At 39.7% G+C, this 26,291-nt stretch overlaps 1 protein-coding gene across 1 annotated transcript in view; it reads left to right on the top strand.

Moving 5' to 3' along the window:
* Nucleotides 1-26,291, top strand: part of itga11a (integrin, alpha 11a) — a 51,141-nt gene that overhangs the window by 24,158 nt on the left and 692 nt on the right. The window contains exons 11-29 of the mRNA XM_031744474.2: nt 2,218-2,362; nt 3,205-3,353; nt 4,683-4,826; nt 10,626-10,829; nt 11,572-11,702; nt 11,861-12,027; nt 13,809-13,948; nt 14,191-14,301; nt 14,651-14,736; nt 14,854-15,064; nt 15,225-15,323; nt 19,161-19,237; nt 19,409-19,492; nt 19,754-19,844; nt 19,930-20,043; nt 21,203-21,286; nt 21,387-21,497; nt 21,629-21,724; nt 22,406-22,519. Coding sequence (XP_031600334.2) covers nt 2,218-2,362; nt 3,205-3,353; nt 4,683-4,826; nt 10,626-10,829; nt 11,572-11,702; nt 11,861-12,027; nt 13,809-13,948; nt 14,191-14,301; nt 14,651-14,736; nt 14,854-15,064; nt 15,225-15,323; nt 19,161-19,237; nt 19,409-19,492; nt 19,754-19,844; nt 19,930-20,043; nt 21,203-21,286; nt 21,387-21,497; nt 21,629-21,724; nt 22,406-22,519 — 2,358 coding nt within the window. The remainder of the gene's footprint in view (nt 1-2,217; nt 2,363-3,204; nt 3,354-4,682; nt 4,827-10,625; nt 10,830-11,571; nt 11,703-11,860; nt 12,028-13,808; nt 13,949-14,190; nt 14,302-14,650; nt 14,737-14,853; nt 15,065-15,224; nt 15,324-19,160; nt 19,238-19,408; nt 19,493-19,753; nt 19,845-19,929; nt 20,044-21,202; nt 21,287-21,386; nt 21,498-21,628; nt 21,725-22,405; nt 22,520-26,291) is intronic.

Below are 26,291 nucleotides of genomic sequence, written 5' to 3'. Positions count from 1 at the left end.
GAATACTCTCCCTGTGCTAGCAAAGGATTTCTAAAGGAGTTCCGGTTTCACCCCTAAAAAAAAGACGGGTATAGGTTTGTGCTGACTGATACCTAAACTGATGAGTTTTACTTGCTGGTTAAATAAAAGTTAATGTTAAAACAGAAAAAAATCATATCTGCATTTTGCACAAAAACTGTTTCCGGTGTTTAATACTTTTCAGAATATCCATTACTTGTTTTTTAGCTGGGATAAAATGTACATCGCCAGTACAAAGCTGTGTGTTTGTGCAGCTCTGACTGTAGAGTAAAGGGTTCACAATCTCAAAATAAAAGCAAGGCATACTTTATGTCCAAAAATGAATCTGCAGTAGAAATAGGTCACTGGATTATGAGGTTGAATTGTTTTGGACTTTCATTTATATGCCATGGAGACCGTTTTGACCAAAACACATAACCACACTGGCATAACGTTGCTGTTACAGAGTGACGTAGTGCAAGCGCGGTAAGCACACAATTCCATCTTTTAGGAAGGAATCGAAAACCTTCCAACTCATGCTCAAATACTGGAAAGTGTGCTGTCGGCATATTCTGTACAGCGAGAAAAAAAAATGGGCCCACTGAACTGAGGAACCCTATAATTTCAGTGTCGCTGATACAAAGTATGGTGAACTACGGAATACAGAAAATCGTCCCTCAGTCCCTCCTCGTGGCTACAGCTGATTTCTACTTACAGCTTTGTTTCCTTCATTGAATGTTAACTTACAAATACCATATTTAGCAGAGATCTGATTGGTTTCTTTGCATGCTTTCATTTATTTTATATTAGTACTTAGCTCTGAAGTTCAGGAATAACAGGAAATATGAGGTTAGGATAAACTTGTGTTTCCCTGAAAGGCTTGTTATAGTTGCTCAGCGGGCAAAAGAATCCACAGGGGCAATACCAGAGAGCCCAAAAAATTTAAAAAAAAATTAACAAGGGCTCTGGAAAAACTTGTGTACCTTTAACATAAGAAACTCAGAAGATGAAAATCCATTTTTATTGTAAAAGTTTATTAAAAATGTTTACCAACAAAGAGGATCGAGCTGATGAAGATTAGTGTCCAAATTGTCTGAAGCTGTTGCTTAAATAGAGACCTTCTGTTAGGTTTCAGGTCCGAGTGGAGAAAAATGCAAACTCACAGCAGGCAGAGTAAAAGAAAGGTTTTCCAAAGCAGAATCAACAAAGCCAAACAAACAGAAATCAAAAATGAAGCAGGCTAAATGAGGAGTACCTGACTGATGACATGAAGATGACATGATAAAGAATAAAGGCAAAACAGGACTTTAAATATACTGAAAATTGACCGGGTATGGCAAACAGGTGAGGAATGAGACACAAGTGAAACTATTCAGTGAAGTCGGGGGAGGACAGACAGGAACAACAACAGAAACCTGACCTTCAAAGTAAAAGGATAAAAAATTATCCATGGGACAGACACAGAGAAAGTCAGAGAAAAAAGACACACAGAGCAAGACACAAACAGAAACACTAGAGGGACTGCTATTCAATGATTTTAATAATGTACACAAGCCAAAACCAAGAATCATTACTAGAAGACAGAAAATATGGGAACCAAAAGTTCAGTGTTACAAGAACTGTGTCTGATAGCGCACCAGGAATAAAAACAAGAATCACAAACTTGAGTCGGAAACAATGAAACAAACCTAAGAGCGTAAGAATAACCATGAAAAAGTGAAACCGCTTAATAGCAGTAAAGTCCAAAAACAAACACCACAAATCCCACAGACCATAATACCTTGAGTATGGTAACTCATTTGGTAAATGTGCAAGAGCTTGTGAGGTTGAAAGTTTTCCACTGTTATCCTGATATCTGCGTGAATGTTATCCCATGACCTGCTGGAGGGAGCCAGAGGTACTGTATATCCTAATTAGAGTTTCCTGGTATTGTTTGAAGTAGTACAAAAAGTTCAGAACTCCCCTCAGAGTTATCACCAGATTACATTTCACCATAAGTGAGTCGTACAGTCATTAATCTAGCTAAGGTGAGCCAAACACTCAAGACTCTGCCACATAATGCTGGTTGGAAACCTTTATGTTCCATGACTGTGTCCTCGCAATCATCATCACACAGTAATTACTGTGCTGCGTCCATATGCAACATGTGCAGCACAAGAAGGATTTTCTCTGTTGCTCTGCGTGCACATCCATTTATTAACTACTTAACGTCACATACAGGATGGGACTCTGGTGGGTGCTGTTGGGGCTTATGATTGGAACGGAGCTGTATTGAAGGAAACACGACAGGGGAAGGTGGTCCCTCCTAAGTTGTCCTATGCTCAGGAGTTTCCCGAAGAGCTCAAAAACCACGGTGCCTACTTGGGTAAGTACTGCAACAGCCTAAGGGAGTTTTAAAAAGTGGAAAAATCTGGACACGTTTTACGGAAATGATTGAAAAGATAAAAGAAATCCAGGAAAGAAAAATGTTATTTTTAGATCAAAGAACCTTTGAGCCATTTCTCTTATCAGTGTTTAGTTTCTGCTCCAACCTTTTTTTGTTTTTGCTGGTGCTGAGATGTATGACTGCTGTGGAATAGTACCAGTTGTTTTAGCTGCAAACCATCTCCATAAAGTGTACCCATTTCTCAAATGCTTTCCACCATATCCAGCTCCATCTCCACTCCATGACCACAGGCCTCTGCTTTTGCCATCAGTGGTTTTGTCTCTGAGCTTATCCAGCAGGCGGCCAATAGAAGGCATTCTAGTCTGAATCGTATATGAGGTGGAAGGAGAATTCTGGACAGACAGGGAGAAAGTTAAAGCTGGGGGAAAGAGAGGTATGAAGATGGGAGATGAAGGTGGAAAAGTATACAGTGAGCAATTGGAATTTTTAGTGGGGAAAGACAAAATGAAATAGAAGATGAAATCGGAGAAACCTGAGAAACCAGAACGCCAGCTTTTACTGAATCCAGCTTACTGAGATTTAAGTCCTCAAATTGCATCACTATCGTCATTTTCCCTGACTCATGCAAATCACTGCTGTAAGATTTAACATAAATGGCAGGTTCCTTATACTTTAAACTTACATAGAGATCACTTAAAAAAATGACTTGCAGAAAGGATTGTTATACATAGATAAGTATAAGCTGCATACTCTGGTAGCTTTTTGTCTGTGAGTGGTGTTTGCATTTTTATACGTCATGTTTTTTTCTTTTACATAAACAGGGTACACTGTGACGTCTGTGGTGTCAGCCAGAAATGGTCGTCTGCTCGTAGCGGGTGCTCCACGATTTAACCACACCGGCAAAGTGATCATCTTCACACTCAAGAACTCAGGCAACCTCACCATCCTCCACTCCCTCAAAGGCCAGCAGGTACAGTAGCATCCACAGCCAAAAACCGACTGATTCATACTTAAGCAGCTGTATGCCAGTTGATGCTATGATGCAATTCTAATATTGGTCTTGGAAGCATAACAGTCATTGAGGCTATAGCAACCAGAGTTTGCCTTACATATGCAGACTACCTGGTTAAGGTTTTAGAACAGGACATCATCCTTTGGTGCCACCCATTCCTAAATGATACCCACTCTAACATCAAACCCATAGATAAAACACAAACGTGGGTGTATATTAATAAACTCCAGCAGTGGTGTACGTGTAGAGCACTGTATAAAAATCAGGATCACATCTGGCAGTGCAGGACTCTATCTCAGATCAAAGGGATGGACTGTTTTTTGTCTCTGTTAAAGACATTTCAGCACCCAGTATATCCTGTAAATTTAGCTTTCAAAACCACTGAATTAACTCCAAATCAATAATCTATAAAATTTGATCAAATGAATGGGAAAATGATCATGACATGCAGTACCCTTTCAGAAAAGGCTAACGGCCAACAAAATTATTTAGAAATTTAAGCTCAATAACTGAGTGTGCTTCACTGCTGCAGTCCAAAAACTATATATACATAAGAAACCGTATATAATCGCTGTATATAATCTCCATTACTGTTTGCATTGTTTTTTACGATTTTGTGCTTCACTTAGTGTCATTGTTGTTATATCATTTTTAACTTTACGACTTTGACTGGATAACCGATCATGTGTTATGAATTTAATCCGTCTGAGTCACATTACGTTTTAAGACGGTCATCATTTCAAGGGGATGTGGCTCCGTGTGTTAATGACCACTACACTCAGAACTGGCAGCGGTTCACAGGCTGCAAGCCTGAAGTGATCTTGCAGCAGCTTACATTGTACCTTGTCAGCAGCAGCTCATCCAAAATAGCAGATGTTTCTTTTGTAGAAAATGTTCTTGAGCTGAGAAGTCTTGAGCAAAAAATAAAAATTTAAGAGGCAGATGTTTCTAATGATGTTTCATCCACTTCGGTGACTGATCTACGCTCCCTCTGGAAAGCTCCCACAGTCTGAGCTTCTACAAAAGTGTCAAGACTTTTGACCACTGGCAAGCTGCCATTTGCTGACAATACTGAAGTTCAAAAGCCACTCAAGCTCAAACCCAAACATCATGTGGTGCAAAAACCACAAGAGGGAACTTAAGAGTATTTTATTTTGTATAGTGTGTCATTTGTGATTGGGTTTAATTAGCAAACTAAATGCAGGCAATGTCATCATCTGGTTGAAATGCTTTTAAACTGATAAATCATACAGATCTTCACACTGCACGCACTAATGTTTCTTTCAGATTGGCTCCTATTATGGCAGTGAGATTGCACCTGTGGATATCGACGGAGACGGTATAACTGATAACCTTCTGGTGTCAGCACCGATGTTCTTCAGCGCAGGCTTGGAGAAAGGAAAGGTCTACATCTACAGAGTCACAGAGCTGGTAGGTATATAAATGCACGCGAGCGTTAACCAACGGCTGCACAGAACTGGGTCGACAAATGTTTAATCCCCAGCCTTTCCCAGTTACTTTCCCAGTTATACTCTGCTGTTTTCCAGCACCACTGTCAACATTTGACACACGATCTTGTCCAGATTAAATGCGCAGATCAAATGACAGCCTGCCATGCCAGTGTGCCAACTTTATTTGATGTGCAGAATGAACTCAGGAGGAAAGTATTCTCTCTCCTCTGAACCCATTTCCAGCAAACCATTTGGAGGCGAGAACTTTTCTTTAATAGAAGGAAATTTCCCGGTGTTCCAGGTCTGTCATGCTCGTTGGAATAATGAATGTCTTCAGCTGTCTCAAATCCATTGAACAGGCGTAGAAGGGGCATTTAAATATCCAGTGTACCCCCAAACCACATCACAGGTGGCAGCTTAAAAACTAAACACAAACAGAAATCGCATGTTAAAAAAAGTCTCTCTTCACCAGGATAGAAATGCCACGTGTTCTGGATAATTAATAATGTGGTTGATTCAGGTGTCGCTCCAGGATGCTGCTCAGTCATATTGTCCTGGAAAACTTCTTAAGTTGGAATTCCTTGGTTTAAAAAATATGCAGCTGGGCTCATAGTTGATATTTATAGTCAAAAATGTGATTCTGCACTAATGCATTTTTAATTGTCCGGAGACCAATCCTCAGCAACCAGGAATGTCTTATTTTAGAAAGGGTAATGCTGGCCACTTAATAGACACTAAAATTCTTTTTTTATGGTCAGTAGCCTAAAAATGGATGCACAGCATATTCTTTTATTCTCTAACTTTGTTTCATATAGAAGCTCCAATAATGTAGTGGCTCACACATGAAAGAAACACGGTTAGCGGCTGAGAGGAGACACAAATCAGTGGTAAGAAGGAAATGTTTCATTAAGAAGGACACCTGGTGTAAAACTCTGCCAAATAAAGTACGTAAATCTATTTGCTCATGACTACAGGAGAAGCTGAAAGAAGCTTTAATTACTTGATAATTAATATTTAGATTTTTATGGCATGACTTCTTGTAAATGAAGTGTGCTCAATTTTCTTCAGCTCTGTGGAGTCTCCTTTCACTTTGAGGTCACTCTCTGTGCTGTTTTAGTGTCACAGAGCGGGGCAAGCTGTGTGGTGTTTGTGGAGGAAGGACCCAAAATGCAGGCAAAGGCTTTGATGCGAGTGAGCGTTTATTGACAATGGTGGCAAAGTGGCAAAAACAGGAAATAATGAACGAGGAGCTACCCAAAAACCTAAACTGGGAAAACTAATGAACAAACCTGAAACCATAATAACACGGGATGATGAGCAGAGAGACGCAGAAAAACACCAAGAAACGCCGACGGACCGACAACGAGCACAGGCAACCACACACTATATATACACACACGGAGGGGAACAAGGAATTGCAAAACAGGCAAGAGGCACAGCTGATCTTAACTGACATAAGGAGACAAGAGACACAGACCTTCAAAGTAAAACCGGAAACACTGACAGAACTCAGAGAACCTCAACAGAATACATAATCAGAATAAGCTAGAACCAAGATAATAATAATAATAATAACAATAATAACAATAATAATAATAATAATAAAAACAAAACCACTGAGTCCACAGACTCAGGACCATGACATTTAGTATAATTTCTAACCACTATCTGGTAATGTGGAGGCCACAGTAGGGTTAATACAAAAGTGATGTATCAGTTGGATGTGTAATAGCAACTGTCCTAAACATTCATCATGTCTGTAATATATGATAATACAGTGCTGTAAAAGTCACCTCAGTCATAAGGAAGGTTAGTTAACTAAAGGAAAAGAAAAACAAAACTAGAAGTGACAAAGATTTCAGTTATCTAAAGTAAAAAATAAAACTAAATTAAAACTAAGTAAAATATTACAAGCAATATGGAAGAAATGTTCTCAGATTTAGTGGTTTGGTAATTTTTCAATTTTATTTTTATTTTTTTTATCAAACCTTGCCTCATGAGGCTTTGATAGACTTTGGATGCCTACAAGACTGAGTCAACTACTTTGAAAAAGGTTTGTGTTGTTATTGAAGTAGCTGTTCTGATGTTAGACATATATCCTCCATACAATAATAATTAATAGAGACAAGACTGAAACTAATAGAAGCTAAACTAAAACTAAACTGACTCTGGAAACGAACTGAAATTTATTTCAAATTACAAAATGAAAACAAAATAAAAATGCAAACAAATTCGAAATTTCAAAACTTCTCCTCTGTTATTTATTTAATTTTATTTTGTGTGTAATTTTTGGCAATGATTTTGTCTCATTCAGTTCTCTCTCTGTATGTTAAAACACTATCCTGAGTCTCATCTAAATGAATAGTATGACTTCACTTATAAGAAATGTTTGCCTGATGCAGATGGGATGATGAAAATGATTTAAAGTACACCATATTACAGAAATAAATAGTAAAGAAAACTCTGTCCAAATCTAACCAAAGTTACCTAAAATCTGACAGCCGATGAAAAATAGTTGCTTTTTTTTTTAACTTGCTCCTAAGCCACTACAGACTGGTTATGACCCTTCACGGCCTTCTAGTTGAGCCACGTGTTTCACATTTAAACACTGCTGACTGTATTTTTCCCTGTTTCTCTATCAATCTTCTTCTGTGTCACACATGCACACATCAGGTAGCCGAGAAGTTAAAACTACCATCCTAAATCAACCCCCTTCACGTTTATTCAACTGAAAAAACAAGTGATCTCATGTTTCGTCTGCCAGCCCTGAATTATGTTATGATCAGGGATGCCAAGTGGAGCAATGATATGCATGACTACTGATCGACTCCATTATTTGGCTCCATTCTGTCAGATTGCCTCTTTGAAAAATGTTCCAGTCGGGTGGTTGCTTTCATAGATGTGGCTATCGTCCATCTGACTCAACACTTACTAAGAATAGAGCGTCAGAATAAATATACTAAAGTTATATGGCAGTCTTTAGTTCTTTTACTGCCCTAAGGTGAAATTCCTCCATTATTTTTCTCTCTTTTGCCAGATGTTTAAGATATTTCAGTTCAAACAGGAAGAATTAAAGGCTTATGTAGAAAACACAGAAGCGATGCCAAACCTTATCATCTGTTTGATTAGAAGAAAATATTGTTTCTTTTTCTGTTTAAAACACGACATGATTGGTTAACTAAAGATGTTTTGGTGTAATTGAAACAACAAACGCAGCTGGACCGAGGGCAGAGAGAACAAAAAAACTTCCTTGCTCTTATTATGAGATGCCTAAATAAATGAACTGTGGATGATTTAACGAGCAGATCTGTCCTTTTAATGAAGAAATGGGCTGAGCCAGAAGGCACTGATTATTCTGTTAAATGGAACATATGGTACACTGGGACTTTTTGCATGCTATTTGTAAAAATGTCTTTTTGACACAGTAAGTTCTTCATTTACAAAAAGACTGGAACACTTTGCATACGTAGATATAATTTATATTTACGTATGCTACGTATGAATATAAATAACAGTCAAAGGCATTTAGGAACCATGAGACCTAATTTGTGTTGTTTTGAAAGAAAAATTGCTCCAAATGTTTTCCGTGGTCGACAGGTCTGGACTGCAGGAAGGCTAGTTTAGCGCTTTACGATGTGCAGATTATGGAATAAACTGAGAAACATGGAATCGGGATGACATTGTCCAGCATTGTTGGTGCCTTCACCCATATACAAGTATCCAATGTACCAGACACACTAAACGTTTTATGAGCTGCGCACTCATAAGGATGTTTCTGGTTGAAGTGGCATGGTTGAATGTGACTGTGCAGTAACAAACTGAAAGTTGTCATGATTATGTTTTGGTTGAATTATCTAAATTATCAGCCATTCTGTCATCCCCGTTAACCCTTTAAACCAGTGCTTCCCAACCCTTTGGTGCCACGGCACATATTTCACATTTGAAAAATCACATGGCACACCACCAAACAAAAATGTCACAAAAAGCATATTGATACATTTTTCCCCGCGCACCAGGTATAGCGGGATTTAAGAATCAGAATCGGATATACTTTATTAATCCCGAAGGAAATGCTCGGTTTGTCCCCTTTTTTGCTTTCTTCTGACAACTACTCATGCTAGGGTCTTTTGTGTTTTTAACATGTTTAATGCTTTGTATTTTGTTCTATTTAATCTCAAAAAGCCCCTAAAAACAGTCAGTGATCACTGTCCACCTCTCTCGGTTTTTATTACCATTCAGCTCAGTCTTTAAAACCTTACGATGTAACTACAGCCAAGCCCATGCAGAAGTAACCTGTATTGTTCAGTTCAGTAACTTTTATCGAGTGGAAAAAGTTAGCGTTCATCCTCCAGCTTCACCGTTCATATTATGCTAACATAGCTGTGTGGCTAGCAATCACGTAGCACATCATTATATAGCTAAATTCAGTAACCCTACAAATGTCACTGCTGTTTACTTTCCTGTCTTCATTTATGTCGGAAGTGATAGCAGAGCTGTACGTCTTAATTTGTTTCAGAAATCCCTTAGTCAGGACATGCTATATTATATTTAGATGGAAACTAGCGAGCTAACTCCCTCCTAACTTCTAACTCCGTTAAATTTAATAAATTCAATTTTCATGGATGCCTGGATGTTAAACGTAATTGCTACACCTGGTAGAGCAGCCACACTGATCATTTTATTACAGATGAAAGAATTTAGACAGTTTTTCAACTCTCAGTGATCCCGCAGTGATCGTTTGACTTATGGCCCTGCAGCGAGTTTGGGCCCAGACACGGCTAATGACGTCAGACTTAAAGACCGGATTGCTATTACCCGCTCCGTTTTCTCACTCACTGGATGACTGCTTTGTAATTTATTCTTCATCTTCTTCTGTTTTACTGGCAATTGGCAACCCATTTAATTGGAGCAGGTAGTTGTACTGCCCTCTAGTGGTAGAGAATGTAACTGTTCTCCCCATACTCATGGCGGTCGCTTAGAGTACTAATCGAGTGGGACCCGACAATCTTCAACGGCACATGTGATCATTTCTCACGGCACACCTATATCCCGCGGGACAGTGGTTGGGAAATACTGCTTTAAACTGTTAGTTCTGCTACAGTGTGAGTAAGTTGGAATGACACATACTAGCCTCGGCCAAATAATTTCTCATACAAAGGTCCGCTTTAAAGATTATTATCCAAGTGCAGCAGTTCAAGATGTGCACTGCTGTCTCTGGCCCACTCAGAGTTTGTGATAATCTGAGCAAAGAAGAGGTCATGAAGACAGTCAAAACAAACCAATGCAACAAGCCAATATGACTTTGAAAGAAGTCCTTTCATGAATGTGAGTAAACGTAACAAAAGCAAGGCTCTAAAATATCCAAATAACTCTAAAATAATCCAGAGTTCTCATGATCAGTCATTTACTCCAGTTGCTAATACATGGACTGACGTCTAAGGGGAGAATCCAGCTTTGGAAAGGAATGAAAAGCATTCTGATCTCTTGCTGTGATTAACAGTGTTTTATTTCACTAACTCTGTTTATTGTAGCTGATTTTTTTGGGGGGGTGAGCAGCCAGATCCCCCACTATGGGAATCCCCACTAATGCTAATGTCTATTTATCAACACCAGTAACAAAGTGGATAGTCACGAATGTTTGTGTGAATAAATACAAACTGTTAAAATTCTCCCCCATGGGACAGTAGCCTCTAGATATTTATGTGTGGGAACCAAGAAAGAAACAAGACCACTGTATTAGGAGTAACAATTACAACTGTCATTTTTTCCTCCCCCTCAGAATCGTTTCTTCCTTGAAGGATCGTTGGAAATTCACAACGGTGTCCAGAACGCTCGCTTTGGCTCTTCACTTGCTCCTGTCCCTGATCTGAATGGTGATGGGTTCAATGACTTGGTGGTGGGAGCTCCACTGGAAGATGAGCATAAAGGAGCCATTTATATTTTCTTTAGCCAACAAAACAGAATACTACGCAAATATAAACAGGTAGGTGGTGCGGTGCATTACACTGTAGCACATACATGTAAACTTTCCCAAAGCTGGCCAGCCGTGGATTTACGTAACCTGTTAAAGTCTTTATTCTTCCTACTCGTAACAGCTTAGATGAATGCAAATATGCAACAAGTAGTATTGTAAAACAGACTGACAGGTTGTACCTGGCGTATGACAGCTGGGCTAGGCTCAAACTCCCCCCAGCAACCCTGAATTAAGTGAATGACGATGGATGGATAGACAGATGGGTTAAAATCTACTTTATCTTAGTAGGTGAAACTTACAACATGTACTGTAAGCTAATTATTATGAGTGACTCTTCTGTAATTTCTGGATTTATTAAATACTCCTATGCTATTAAAGGACCAGTTTGTAAAATTTATTGGTGTCTAGCAGTACGGTTCTCAACTGAAATCAAGTGAAATCAACTTTCCATTAGAACACAGGTAAAAGCCTGTTTTTAGAGCCAGTGTTTGGTTTGTCTGTTCAGAGATACTGTAGAAAAAATGGCAGTAACATAGAAGACTCCATGGAAGAGGACTGCTTGTTTTGTAGGTAACAAAGACAATATTTGCAGGAAATATTCACTCTAATAAAAACCAAACCCCTCAAACACTGGAGCTTTGCAAAAAGTTTGTTTTCATTTGCAAAATTGTATATATGGGTGCACTGAATTTTAAGCAGGTTATTGTAAGCATTGGTTGTTGTCACTGTGAACCGTCTGTGTTTGTTTTAGAGAATAGCAGCTGCAGATTTGGCTCCTGGCCTGCAGTACTTTGGCCGCAGTATCCATGGCGTAATGGACATGAACGATGATGGTTTAGTGGACCTAGCTGTAGGCTCCCTCGGTGCTGCTGTTCTACTTTGGTCAGTATTTATAAAAAAAATAAATAAAATAGACATTGCAGTTATTCCTATGAATTTATTTTGGCAATTAATTCAAAGATTTTCATGATCATTAGTTTTGCATTTCAACTGCAATTTTTAAAAGTCTGTCATCTGTCACGCCCTCTATGCCCTCACAGGTCCCAGAGCGTTGTTCGTATTTATACCACTGTGAGGTTTGAGCCCAGTAAGATCAACATCTTTGTGAAAGACTGCCAGAGAGGTGGCAAAGACGTGACCTGTATGTCAGCCATTGTATGTTTCAACATCACAGCCAGGACAGCCATTTCTCCCACACAGGAAATTGGTAAGCCAGCAAAAATAATCCACTGCAAAGTTCTCTAGTTCTTCCACATGACAAGATTGGCACTTGGCAAGGTGAATAAAACTACTTATTGCCCACCCTAGAATACTGACAGGTTACAAAAAAGATTTATAAAAGAAAAAAACACAAACTTGTTTCACAGTAAAGCACTCAGTTTTAGATTTTGAGAAAAAAAAAAGATGTATACCCTAGTGGCTCTGGATATTATCACATCATTATCATATCATTTTCTCTGATGTGGAACAATATTCATGTATATTTTGGATCCATAGTTACTTAATAGTTCAGCAACTTGGATATTTGTACAAGACAAGATGAAATATAACCGGTTTCAAGTGAAAAAAGGCAATTCATGTATGCATATATTTATATATCTTTCATGTCCTTACTTCAATGCACTTTTCAGCATATGGCTGCCCATAAAAACTCCTTTTACTTGTAGTGGTGCCAAAGTAAAATGTTTCTTTTCTAGCATAAGAGGTTCTGATCTCACTGTTGTTCCTCTGCCAAAGCTAATGTTGCTGCCTTCAAAAAACCACCGTATCTGAGCGACTGTGGCGCTATCAAATGTTCCTTTTCGTGTGCGAGCGCTGTCAGGAATGCATCTGGAAGTTTATCTCTGCTCGGCTGCATTCAGCTTCCTCAAAATAGAGAGATTTGTTTGATGGTGGTGAAAGCTCCCAGATAACTCAAGTCTGCAAAAATGTGCTGTGCCACCAAAAGCAACCCAGATGCATTTAAGTGCACTGTTTTTTTCAGCTCGCAGTTTGTTTTAATAGCTATCATGGCGGGGTCCAGTTTCACAGTGAAGCAGGGCTCAGTGGCGGAGGAAGGAGAGGTGTAGTGGAGCATGTTCAGAGTTAACCTCTTGACCCCGTGGCATCTTTATCATATCTATCATATGTGCCAAAACAGAGGAGAGGAGGAACAGAGGGAGGTAACTTACCCTTCATGGTTGCATACAGTGGAACACGTTTATTTAATTTTCCTTTCATTGTCGTGTCTGGGTAGTAATGGATGGCAGATGTGCTGCTGTTTGTGAAATCTCTGTGGTCTGTTGCATAAAATGATTTTTTTTCAGCCATTCATTTTTATGCAAATATCTATTCAGAGTGTCTTATAGCGAGCTCTTTAAACAGACAGACTGACTAAAGAATTCCTCTACAGGAATTCTGCGAAAGTACTGCGTTGCTATGTATCTCAACACTTTTTCAGAGTGGAAAAGTACAAGCTAAAGACTGAGGATGAAAAATTGCTTTGGAACTTGCAGCTCTCCTCATCTAAAGAGGAAAAACGTTTACTGGTAATTGCGATGTGGTGAAAAGGACAGAAAAAGTTCCAAATGTCATATCCGTTATCTGCACGGATCTTTTTTGCGTAACATATTAAGATCTCTGCAGCTCTGTCAGCTTCTCTAGCTGACCTCAAACATAACACATGCATGAGTTTAGCCTTGGTAGATTTTTCCTCATGCCATGAAAGCCTCTGAAACAATGCGGTTTGGAAATGAGTCAGTACTGAGGCCAAAGGGTTTGGATTTTTATATGTGTTGGTCACACATGTAGCGTATGTTAAGAGCCAAGCTGATATTGCATTGCAGTGCTACAATGATGTCATTTACCATGTCCTTTTGCTGCCATTTATCAATTACTCTGTACTAACATAAGTAAGAACAGAAGCCTGTCTGTCTTAAAAACACAAACAGGATTTTTCACGGTTTCATATAGAAATGTAATATATTAATCCTTCCCACAACCCACTAGGGATCAAGTACAATGTCTCTATCGCGGAGAAACGTTACAATCCTCGGGCGATGTTGGATAACCCGAATAAGATGCAGCCTCAAAACTTGACCCTGCTTCCGGGAGAAGAGACCTGCGAACACATCTACTTTCACGTCATGGTGAGATTCGGTTTTAATGTTATTTTGGTTGCTTTTCTTCTTACAAATCATTTCATGATCAAAACAGTTCTGGCAGAATCGCTCACAAAATATCACTATGGATATTAGTCACTGGCTAAAATCTAAAACCTACATGTATAAACTTCTTTAAAGCAAAACATAGATATTTGAGTGTCACAGACAAAGTGTCATAATACAGAAAATCTGCTGGTTAATTTCTGAAAATAACATTTTTACATTAGGAAACGACCGACTACGCCAGACCCATAGTGTTCACTGTACAAGTGGCACTACAAGATCCAGAAAACGCACCAGTTCTAGATGACAGCTGGCCTACTGTGGTGAAGACTGAGGTAAGAGACAATCTGACCATGTCCTATATTTCAACATGCACATAACATGCTCAGCTACATAGCTATTCTAGCTTTGCATGAAGCATTGTTCAAAGAGGTTTGGACAGCAGGTGGATGAGGCTTTTCAGAGCTGTATGCCTGTAAAGAAAAATATCTCCAACCAAGTAGTTCGAGCAGTAGATGTTTAACACATATACTGACCTCGATATTTAGATAATTTGGCCATGATTAATATGAGCCTCCTGAGAAAGAGAATACAACAGAAAACGAGGAAAATCAATCATCATCTGGGTAAAATATGAAGCAGCAGTAGTTCTGTGATGTAAAAAGATCTCGTCTCTTTGGTAAGCTGCCCTTTTGGAACGGCTGTGACGAGGACGATCGCTGCATCCCTGACCTGGCGCTGCAGAGCATGAATGACCTGATGACTCCAAAGTAGGTATACGCATATTCATCACCATGCCTACAGTCGCACAGTCGGACAAATTTTATTTGCACACTTGCAACGAGTAAATAAATAATGCGATGCCTTCCTTCCTCGCTGCCTCCCAGACAGTTCTGTGCACAGTCCATACAGTCTCGTGGTGCCTTCTGTCGCCGCCAAAGCGAAGGGGAGACGGAGGGATCTCTGAGGGTGCTAGAGGCAACCAGGCGGAGGATGGTGGTGGATGTTCGGCTGGAGAACAAAGGAGAGAACGCATACAACGCTCGCCTCAACATCACCTACACACCCAATCTGCACTTTTCTAGCCTCATTGTCAAGGTGTGTTATCATGACCTTAAACTCTTCATGTGGTTTATCAGGACAGATGTTCTCAAATAGCCTAAAAGGTCTACGTTACTCCAAAGAGTCCGAGGTTTAACCATCAGGTTAGACGAAGTAAATTCTACATTTATGACTAGCAGTGACATTTTTCATTCAGGACAACTCGGACATCAAAATAGAGTGCTACAGCCAGGACAAACTGAGGAATGAGAAGCTCTGCAATGTCAGCGCACCCTTCATGAGGGCCAAAACACAGGTGAGTTAACCATGTTTCTTTACGTAATTCATATATGTCGTTGTGACTTTTTAATAAGATAAGATAAGGCTTATTGTCATTGGCAGCAAAAGGATATATTGGATTCATTGCCATCAGAGATTTAACTAAAAAAACATCTCAGGTTGATAAGCTGTAACTTTTTATTATATTATAATGTTTTAGGTGTTTTTGAAGAGGTGTCTGGAAAAGCATAAAGCTGATGCAATGCTTTTCCAGCCCAGTGAAATTCATCCGTATGCCAGTTTTCATACCAATTCCCAAATAAGATTAGTTGGTGCCACTGGAGAAAATTGATGCAAAACACCAGTATAAAGTAATTGATCATTCGAGAAGAAACTAAAGTCTTGCTCCTCGTCTGGGCTCTGATTTCAGGCTTTAGAAATCTGAGAGAACTCAAACCCCTATGTCAAAACAGAAATCAGCATTAATTTTCTTTCAGTGTCTCTGCCTGTGCTCATCAACTTGTATTTGCTTAGAAGAGAAGGGGTGGAGATGCCAGATGTTGGCTCTGTATGTTCTGCCTGTTTTGGTCTTCTCCAGATTTTTCAGCCAACTGCAGCTTTAATATGTTTCATCCAGACTTTTAACTCTGCCACAACATGTTTATGAGTAGAGTATCGCCTTCAGAAAGCACATTTATACGTAATAATAAACATAGTTCCCCAGACCTGTCCCGTATTAAACCTGAATGCGTCATTGTTCATGCATACTGCGAGCACGACGTGCATTGAGGACCACGTACACGTGCTGCAACTTTATTGGGTACACCTGTTCCAGTGCTCGTTAATGCAAATATCTGAGCAACCAGTGAAGTGGCAGCAGCTCAGTTAACAAATATCAAATACACCAACCTGACATGCTAATGTTTCAGCCCTATACCTTTCATCATATCATATTGCATATATTCATCAGTGCTCTGATGAATGCCACAAGCCTGAAACATTAACATGACTGTTGGCATGGACTTAAGTGACTTTGAATGTGACATGCTTGAAGTTGTTAGAGGGGCTGGTCCTAAGTATTTCAGAAACTGCTGATCTACTGGGATTTTCCCACACAGCCATCTCTAGGGTTTACAGAGAAAAAGAGAAAATATGTGTCAGCCAGCAGCAGTTCTCAGGGTGAAAATCCCATGTTGATGCCAGAGGTCAGAGGACAAAGGCCTGTATAAACACGACAGAAACTCAAACAACCACTTGTTATAATCAATGTATGGAGAAGAGCATGCACAACACCTTGAACCTTGGAACAGACGAACAGAAGACCACACAGTGTGCGCCACCCCTTTCAGCTAAGAACACCAAGTGGATGCCACAAGTCACACAGGCTCAACAAAACTGGACAGCAGGAGATTGGGAAAATATTGCCTGGTCTTTTTTCTGCTGCAACATTCAGATGGTTGACTCAGAATTTGGTCTAAACAACTTGAAAACATGAATCCATCCTCCTTGTATCAGCATGTTCACTGTACTGAAGTGGCCTCCGCAGCATGTTTGAGATGTGCTGGAACGGGAGATTCTCATCTTAAATGTGCTTGTTTACCTACATGATTATCCACCCACCGAATCCAACTAAGAAAGCAAAGCAGCAGGGATAGTACCTGGATCAAAGTACCTGGACTACTTTGACATCATGTTGTTTTTTTATATGTAAAGAATGAAATTCCACAATGTAAAAAAGAGAGCGCATTGTCATTTGGAGGAAAACATACCAGTGTTATGGAAAAACCTGCAATATGGAGATTCTAGGACACCATTCAAAGCTTATCCGTTGTCGTCACTCATGATGACAGTGACTTCTCGTGTTTTAGAGGTATTTTCTTAAAGGTTAAAGTAGCTGTCCCTAATATGGACAAACAAATCAGCCAGTCTGGACCCCTCTTCTTCTTTTCAGTATAAAAACATCAGATTTAATTGTTATTGCATTAGGAAGATGCATCTTAGCAACGGGGTAAACACAACAGATAAGACTTGCTCTTCTCTCAGCATTATTCAGGTGAGACTGAACGAAAGACACCGAGATGCATTTCTTCTTCCTCATCTGTTAGTGATTCTCACATTCATTTCTGCTGTACAAAGCTTTTCCACAGGCTTATAAAGTCAACAATATTTATGAGGCTGTGCACTTTCCGGGGTATTTTACAGCAAGGCATTACTTTTTATTTTTAGGAGGGTGATCTTTGTGTTGACTTTGATAGGGATGACACTGGTCGTACATCAGTCAGTGCAATTAAAAGCTGTTATCCCTTTTTTAAATGTGTTTTTCATTGACATCTGAACAATAGTCTTTCAGCTTTCTATACTGACACGAAGTCTGCTGACTAATAATGCAGGAATGAAGGACTGAAGGTGACTGAAAGAGTTCATGAAATGTCCTAACCATGTGATTATCGCAAACAATGGTGATCTCCTGGGCAACAAGTAAACCCAAATTTCTATGTAATGCTCCCAAACAACTGAACCAAGCAGACCTGGTCACCCTTTAGAGCTCACTAAGTGATTCATACCCACTCATTGACCCTGAACAGCATCCAGAGCCACAAAACTGATGTGCTCTGGTCGAGAGCCTTTTCAGAATGTGGCACAGAGTTAAACAAGGCTGATTGTACACCAGTGCCACTGCCAAGCCAGCCCAAACCACCGTGGAGCTGAAGGAAAGTGGGAACTTCGGTGCAAGCTTTTTAAATTAGCCAGTTATCACGCTTGTTTGGATCTTACCAGCTGATTGTGACCCGTGTAAAACAAGTTTGTTCAGTAAACTTTACAACCAACAGCGACAAGACGTCTAAAAATCGATTCCTTTTGCACGTGATCGTGGAAGCAAATGTGTTTTTAGGTTTTGTGGATGTATGCAGAGAGAAGGGTTCTAGTTACTAGCGGTTTGACGACTGACAACGAATGTGGCCTAAGGAGGCAGACAGACTGAAGAAACACAGAGGAGGAAGAGGAGAAACATGCACTGTTTGAATTTCTGTGTTCAGCTATGCAGATGCACGAACATTCTCCAACCATGGGCAATCATGCCCTCAAAACCCAGAACAACTGTATGTGTGCATGTGTGTTTGCGCGTGTCTGGATTCCTATGTTTGTGTTTCATCCAGCCATCCTTCTAGAGAAACAGCGGGCTGAAGTCAAGGTTAACCATTCTTCCCCATGTTATGCGATAGGACTAACAAAGGAGGACAGGGATCATTTTCCACATCTGGGATAAGATGATACGCAACGAGATCATTATATTTGTGCTAAATCTGTGGTTGCTTCGAGAATGAGTCCATCTATATGGAAGAGGGAAGTTGGAGTAAACCTCGTTATGCATTCCTTCAGGATTTCATTACGCCATGGAGGACTGTAAACAATGCTCAGCTAAACTCTGCTCTCCTAGATCTGCATTCTGCTGCCAATCAAGCTTCCTTTGCAGACTTGGGTTCCAATTTTGATACATACCCATTACCTTCTCTGTTTCTGGCTGTCTCCTTTTTACTGCTCTGCTTTTATTTTGCCCTGAATCTGGCTTCCACTGGAAGTTTTGAGTGAGTGAATGTGTGTGTATGTAGTGGACATAGTCTTCAACTGAGGGGAAATTCCCAGGCTCTCTTTAAGCAGCAACAACTGTGCAAGCAGCTGCCTGGGGTCAAAGCCGGGAATTATAGTAGGTTATTGCGGACTTGACTTCTTTTGCGTCCTTTATTCTAGGAATGCTCTATAGCATAGCATCTGGAGTGCTTTAGAGTTTTGTTATAGCCAAATGAAATATAATTTAGGAAAAGCAATAAATGGGTAGTGTGTGCTTCTAATCTCTACTTCCTCTTCTTTGTAGGTAACATTTCGCCTGGAGTTCGAATTCAGTCGCACTACCTTCCTTGATCATCTCCGGGTTATCCTGGAGGCCAACAGGTATGGACATCACTTTATATCTATTGACATCCCAATTATTTTTTGCTTTGCATGTAGACAAATGTTCTGTGTTTTAATGATCAACAAAGATATTTAAAAATAATACAAGGATAAGCGTCTCGCTGTAAGATCATCACTTCTATTTGTTGAATATTTTTGTCTTTTCAACAGTGACGGTGAAGAAAATAGCAAAGCCGATAATTTCAATGATATCTATTACTCGCTGAAGTACGAGGCAGACCTTCTCTTCACCAGGTTAGTCAGCTTTCGGGGTGTGGGTGTTGTTGTAGTTGTTGTTGTTTTGTTTTTTACCAAACAATACATTCTGTTGAGCTGATTTGGGAAGCGAGGAATTTAGAAGTGCAGTTGGCTAGAACAAACTGTGTTGGCATAATCTGGAAGATACTGAATGTAACTGTGGGGGAAATTAGATGCTAGTAGTGCAGCTGGAATGGGAACTTTATGTTAATTGTTTGCTTGTTTATTTATTTACTTTTTCTTCATTTACTTTGACAGGGATTCTAATCCGACTCGATATGAAATCAAACCAGAGCTGTCACTGGAGGAGCCAGGCATCATCGGTCCTCCTTTCAACTTCACCTTCCAAGTGAGATCAGTTCTATCACCACCATGAGTTTAATTCAAACTGCAGCTGGGAAATAGTTTACACGATTCCCCCTGTTGTGCCTTAGATCCAGAATCTTGGATACTTTCCGGTAAAGGATTTGCAGCTGAACATCGAGATCCCAGAAATGACAAAAAACGGCAACCAGCTCCTGCAGATATCCGACTTCCATATTGACCAGGTGTGTGCAGAGCTTCACACTTACTGTCAGTTAATACAAAAACAGAACATGAAGGACATGTGGCAAATTTTTTTATATTATAGCACTCCATGGTGTGATAACAGACGCTTACAGTGGCTAATATTAACACGCTGCATAAAAGATGCCTTACAGACAATTAGCAGCGTAATTGCTAGAGTGGCTAGGACTAAATCATTTGTTACTCTAAGCCTTGACATAATGTAATCAGTGAGATTTTGGCACTTTGGAGCTGACGAGCTGCCACTTGGGTTTCAGTCAGTTTCCTTTCCACCTATGCTGCTTTTTGCTTTTTTACTTTTTTGTGTTTACCCTGTATCATCAGTTGGTACTTGCAATTGTTCTGCTAAAAATCACATAAATATCAGCAGTAAATAACAACAGAAGAGCAGTGGTGGTATTGCTACTGTTTAGGGGAAAGATTGTTTGGTTTGAACTGAGCAGACCTGTTCTACTATTGAAGTTCATCATTTCTGAAAAGTTTTTCTGGAATAATACAGATTCACAGGTTCTGTAAATAAGTCTTCTTAAAACTTTGGACAAGGTCAGCTTGCTGAAACTCTTAACATGTTCGAGTCTGGAGGTTCAGCCTGTGACGTTTTGAATTGGGAGTGACCAGAGTGGACAGGATTAGAAATGAGAAGGGCAGCTCAGGTTGAGCCATTTGGAGATAAAGTAATAGAGGCAAGGCTGAGACGGTTGGGACGTATACAGATGAGGGAGGGTAGATATGTTGGACAAAGGATGATGAAGATGGAGCTGCCAGGCAGGAAGAAAAGAAGAAGACTAGAGAGAAGATTAAAGGATGTAGCGAAGGAGGACATGCAGAGTGTTGGTGTGACAGAGGAGGATGTGGGGACAGGGTGAGATGGAAGCTGTGGACTCCCCTAAAGGGAGCAGCCAAAAGAAGAAGGACAGAGTCAGCTTGGCAGACTAACCTCAGATACACAGTGTCCAAACCTAATCACATGTTATCAGTGCATTACATTTACTTTACATTAATTACTGAACAATAATCATTCTTTTTAGTAACATGATCTAATAAACTCCAGCTTATCAGCATATTATTTCACTGCTTTTCTGGAAACATAACATTTTATTGCACTAAGAGGAATTTCTTGCCCCCCATGTCACACCTCAGAGAGATGGTACGCACTGTTTACCACCTCAGCATGTGGCACAGAGCAGGGCATCACCTGAAGACCTGTCACGCTTCTCCAGCTTGGTAAAGTCAATAAAACCTCTCAAATTCTTTCCCAGATAAAAGTTTAATACTCAACTTGTTTTCTTTTAACTTTTTTTTTTCGATCTGCTTCTTCCCACAGAACCGATCCAACACACTAACTCTTCCAATTCAATGCACAGTCAATGTGGCTTACTACAGAGATGTTGCCTTTAGAATCACTGGAGCACTTAGAATAGATACCTTACACGCGGTGAGCTTAAACCTGATCACAGGCTGCATGAATTATTATTTATCACTTTTTACAAAACTTTGGCTCTGCAGTGCATTCAGCTGTGTCATCTGTTTGTTAAAAGCGCCCGCTTGTTTTGATTTCCTCTCCAGCTGAAGTTTAAAATCCTGGAACTGGTGACCAGTGCATCAGTGGAGCTCCCCTCCTCCAGCCCCATGTTTTTACATGAAGAGAGGCCTGTCAGACATGTGAGTTGGCAACAACCAGTGCTCTAAATTACTTCTGTCCTCGTCTGGATTTTATTCTTACCATGTGCCCGGTTCTCGAGATCAGCTGTTGAAATTTATTTCAGTAGACTTTAAGTATTCAAATAGTGTCTCGTATGTAATGTTACCATTCATGGAAAACTAAGAAGAAGAAAAAAACACATTTTTCATCAAGCACCTCTTTTGTTAAAAAATGAAAAAGAAAACAACAAAGTTTCTGCTTCAGCTGAGCTCATGAGCACAGACCTGAAACAGTGAATAATCACACTGTAAATGTTAGTATTGGAGCACTCATGCTGTGTGGTGCTTAGGGACCGAAAGGACCAGCGGCACAACATGTATGAGTCAGGACTCAAACACTAATCTTTGCTGCCATCTATTGGTCATTAAAACGGTCAGACACTATTATCATGTTTTTTTAAACAGACTGTAAAAGGTGAATGGATGTACTTGATCAGTCTGTGAAAACGTTTTTTTAAGCAGAACTATTTTTCAGCCCTTTATCAAAATTCATGAATTGTCATTGTGCTATTCTGCAAAAATCATATTTATTTAAACTTATATATTTAAGCCAAAACTACCATTTATCGCTGCCTGTGTGTACAATTCAGTCTGCGTGCTTAAGAGAAAACAAATTTTATGTGTTGTCATCTTGTCCAACAGATAATACTGGAGATCAGGAAGGAGGGAGATTACAGAATTCCTACTTGGATTATCATTGGAAGCACGCTGGGAGGACTCTTATTGTTAGCCCTGCTCAGTCTCGCTCTATGGAAAGTAAGTTACGTTTTGCAGTTTTTTAGTTAGCTTAATAAAAGCTATTGAGTTATTAGAGGTATTTATCTAAATACCCACTTTTAGTCACTGACGAGTGACAATTTGGGGGGCTATAGCATGTGATTCCCAGCATTTTCATGATGATAATCCTGGAAAAAAAACACACTCACTGGGATTAAAATGTTTCCTTAAAGCATAAAGCCTCCCAAACAGTTGATTCTGTTCATCTGGACGTGGCGTTTTAAGTGGGAGAAATATTTTGTCACTCATCCACGTGACTTCTTCAGTCTCAGCTGACTGCAGGTTTCCCCAACCTTATAAACAGCACATTTGCACAATAACTGAAACTAGCACCACTGGCGAACAATGAGCTGTGAGGTCAGTTTCTTCATTAATATGCAAATTGCCATGACTGTTTACAAGGTTGGTCAAAACCTGCAGTCAGCTCATTTTTCTACTACCTCATCTGCCTTACGCTCTGTAAATGTGAGCTATGGTCAGATGGTTGTTGTAGTGTAGGTTTAGACTGCCATCATGTGGCTGAGAATAAGATATTGCCTTTAAATAAGAGTCTGACAGAAATGCTTTAGATATGTACCAAAACTGTGTAAAATGCCAGATTCTTCCATTTCTTGACTCTTGTCTGCATGTTTTCTATTTATTTCATATTGCTGCAAAAATAATGAAGCGGCTGTATTATATCCATCACCTGGATCCTTTACTGTCAAGTAAAGGTCAAGCCAGCAATAAAGGCAGCCTCATATTTATGCTCAACACAGGATGCATTGACAGAAATGAAGAATCTGTCTGAATATGTGGAATTGCGCTTTTTGTTTTGCTTGTATGTGTTTGTGAGCGTGTATTCATATCTTTGTGGGGACCAACAGCCCTTATGGGGACCAAAATCCTGGTCCCCAGAAGTTTGAAGGCATATTTTTAGACTCAAAATGACGGTAAGGGTTAGGGTTAGGTATCCATTTTTCTTGGTTTGGGTTAGGGTAAGGGGCTAATGAGAACATAATGTTAATTAGATGTCCCCACAACATATGAATACCCAACGTGTGTATGTGTGTGATTGGGGGAGGGGGTTTACTGGCTGAAATGCTTACATTTACAAGAAGCTGCTAGTCTCCCATCATATATTACAAATCTGTTTAAAAGCACGCCCTTATTTTAATTTTGTGGTATTTCTACACACAAGAAAATCATCAATCTAGCACACCAGCGTCAGTGCTTATATTAATATAATTAAATAGGGAAGGTCATCTTTTACACAAGATCTCCTGATGTATTGTTTCATGGGGAAAAGGGTAAGTCAGTTTGAACCGAAGCATCTGCCTCATGTTTTTGTATCATATTAAAATGTAAAAATGTATTGTGTGTTATTTATTTAGGTTTTTCAGGGGGAAGAAAAATGTCACTGATGATGCAGAAATTTTAAAAAAAATCGCAAAATCACATGTATCAAATATGATCCACTAGATGTTAAAAAGCTAAATGATATATAGTGATAGTGATAAATATAGCGATAGTCACCATGAGGTTTGATTTTTAGCAGATATCTAAAGGATCTGATGAACTGTCATGATATCTGGGCAGGCTGTAGCTGGGGATTCCAGTACACACACACACACACACACACACACATTGACTTAACCTCGATTTATCAGCATTGTGGTTTTAATCTTCCCCAGCATATACCTGACCTCAAACATACCCCGAGGGTACAGACTGGACTTTGTTTTTACTTTGGGTTTAAATATTAACTTTGGATTTATTCTAAAGATATTTTTATTTCTGATCATCCCCATACTCTCTTTAACTTTCACATGCCTCTATATTTGGGTAGCTCCGGCATCCTAAATTCCTTTACTGCTGATAAATTTTCTGCTTTTAATTTATTTCCATCCCCTTATAACAATGTTGAGCTCTCACTGAATCATTTTAACGATAACTGTCTTTCTATTTTAGATAAGTCTGTCCTGTTTGACTGAGATTAGCTCCTGAAACTCTTCTCCTTGGATAAATGACGGCATTAAAGCGTTCTTGTTGAAAAAGTTGAGCACTTGTGGAGATCAAGTCGTCTACGCATTCATCTCCTTCATTTAAAGGATCTTTCAGTGTTTTTTAACGCTTCAGGGAGAGATGCGAGGGCTGCTGGTTTTTCATACCTGGTTTCAAAGAGCAGAGGTAATCCTGTGATGGTATTCAACACTGTATTAGTGAAATTGGTATTCCTGCGCCACCTGCTGTGCCTGTTTTTTCAAATGAATCTCAAAATTCACATTTATTGCTAAGATTTTAGAAAAGGTTGTGCCTAAGCAGCTTACAGCTGTCTTGGACAAATACAGCAGCCTTGATCATTTCCATTCTGGCTTTTCCAGAGCTTATTCCACACAAACGGCTCTTCTGGGAGTCTCCAGAGACATCTTGATGTGACACAGGACAATCTTCTGTTTAACCGATGTTGGACTTGATCTTTGGCTTTAATACTGTTGATCGTCGCGTTGAGATTGGCAGGCTGAGACACTGTGTGGGTGTATCGAGGTCTGCTTTGGAGTGGTCTCTTCAAATCTGTCTGAAAGATCCTTATCTGTGGCTGCTTCTAATTTCAGGTCATTTTCCACATCTCTTGCTTACTGTGTAGCACACTGTTGGGCCTGTACTGTTTCTGTTGTATCTGCTCCTTCTTCAGCATGTTTTCAGCACTTTTAAGGACATTTCTTATCATTGCCGTGCAGACGATATTCAGTCGTATATCTTTTAAGCCCCGAGATGTTTCTAAGCTGCACATCTTGCATCTAGAATCTATTAAAACTTGGATGGCTGACATTTTTCTCCAATTTAACGAAGAGAAAACAGAAGTTTGTGCCCCTGACAGATTTGTGCCTAAGGTAATGGAAACTCCAGGTACCCTTCCTACATTTTCTACCTTGAAAGTGTAACTTGTGACTCAGCCTTCACTTTGGATGCTCGCGTTTAATCTCCGGTTCGCGCTTGCTGTTGTCACTTAAGAAATATCTCCAAGTTGAGTTCCATTGTGTCACACTTTGAATTGGAAATTGTTATTTGGACCTTCATGTCTGGATTATTGATTCACTTTGTTCACTTGTCTTAACAAAACCTCCTTGGAATGTCTGCAGGTTGTTCAGAATGCTGCTGCGAGGCTTCTGACTAAAGTCTACGAACTGCTCATGTGTCACACAGTTGCTAATTCAGTTGCACTGGATCCCCATTAATGCCACTTTAAGATTCTGGTTATGACCTTTAGAGCTATTCATGGGCAAGCACCATACAATAGTGAACTTTTGTGTCCATATATCCGCAGTGCGTTCCTGACGTCACATGATCTCGACCTGCTGGTTTTATGCAAGACTGAGAACTAAAGGCAAAAGAGTTTTTGTGGTCCACAGACTCCAGAGCTCTCTACCATTCTTGTTGTGAATCACTTTATGAGATTTATCTTGAAAGCTGCTCAATAAATAAAATTTTACTTACTTCTATCCTTAGGGGGTGATGACTGATGACCTCGTCTGACTTTACATCTCCTACAGTTTGGTGCCACATAGTGAATGGTAACATGCTATTGGGAGATTAGGAACATAGTCAGCATTTTACATGTTGACTACATCAGTATGTCAGCATTAACATTGTAGCCTCACAGATCTGCAAGCACAGCCGCACACTCTGAAACTTCTTAGCTTTTTCTTAAGTTTGCATAAATTTCAGTTACATTTGCAGTCACAAGGAAGTGATGCAATCTGTGTGCTGC

The sequence above is a fragment of the Oreochromis aureus genome, linkage group 1 (assembly GCF_013358895.1).
Source record: "Oreochromis aureus strain Israel breed Guangdong linkage group 1, ZZ_aureus, whole genome shotgun sequence".
Taxonomy (NCBI): Eukaryota; Metazoa; Chordata; class Actinopteri; order Cichliformes; family Cichlidae; genus Oreochromis; species Oreochromis aureus.
The sequence above is the reverse complement of the archived record's forward strand: the minus strand, read 5'-3'. Positions and strand labels throughout refer to the sequence as shown.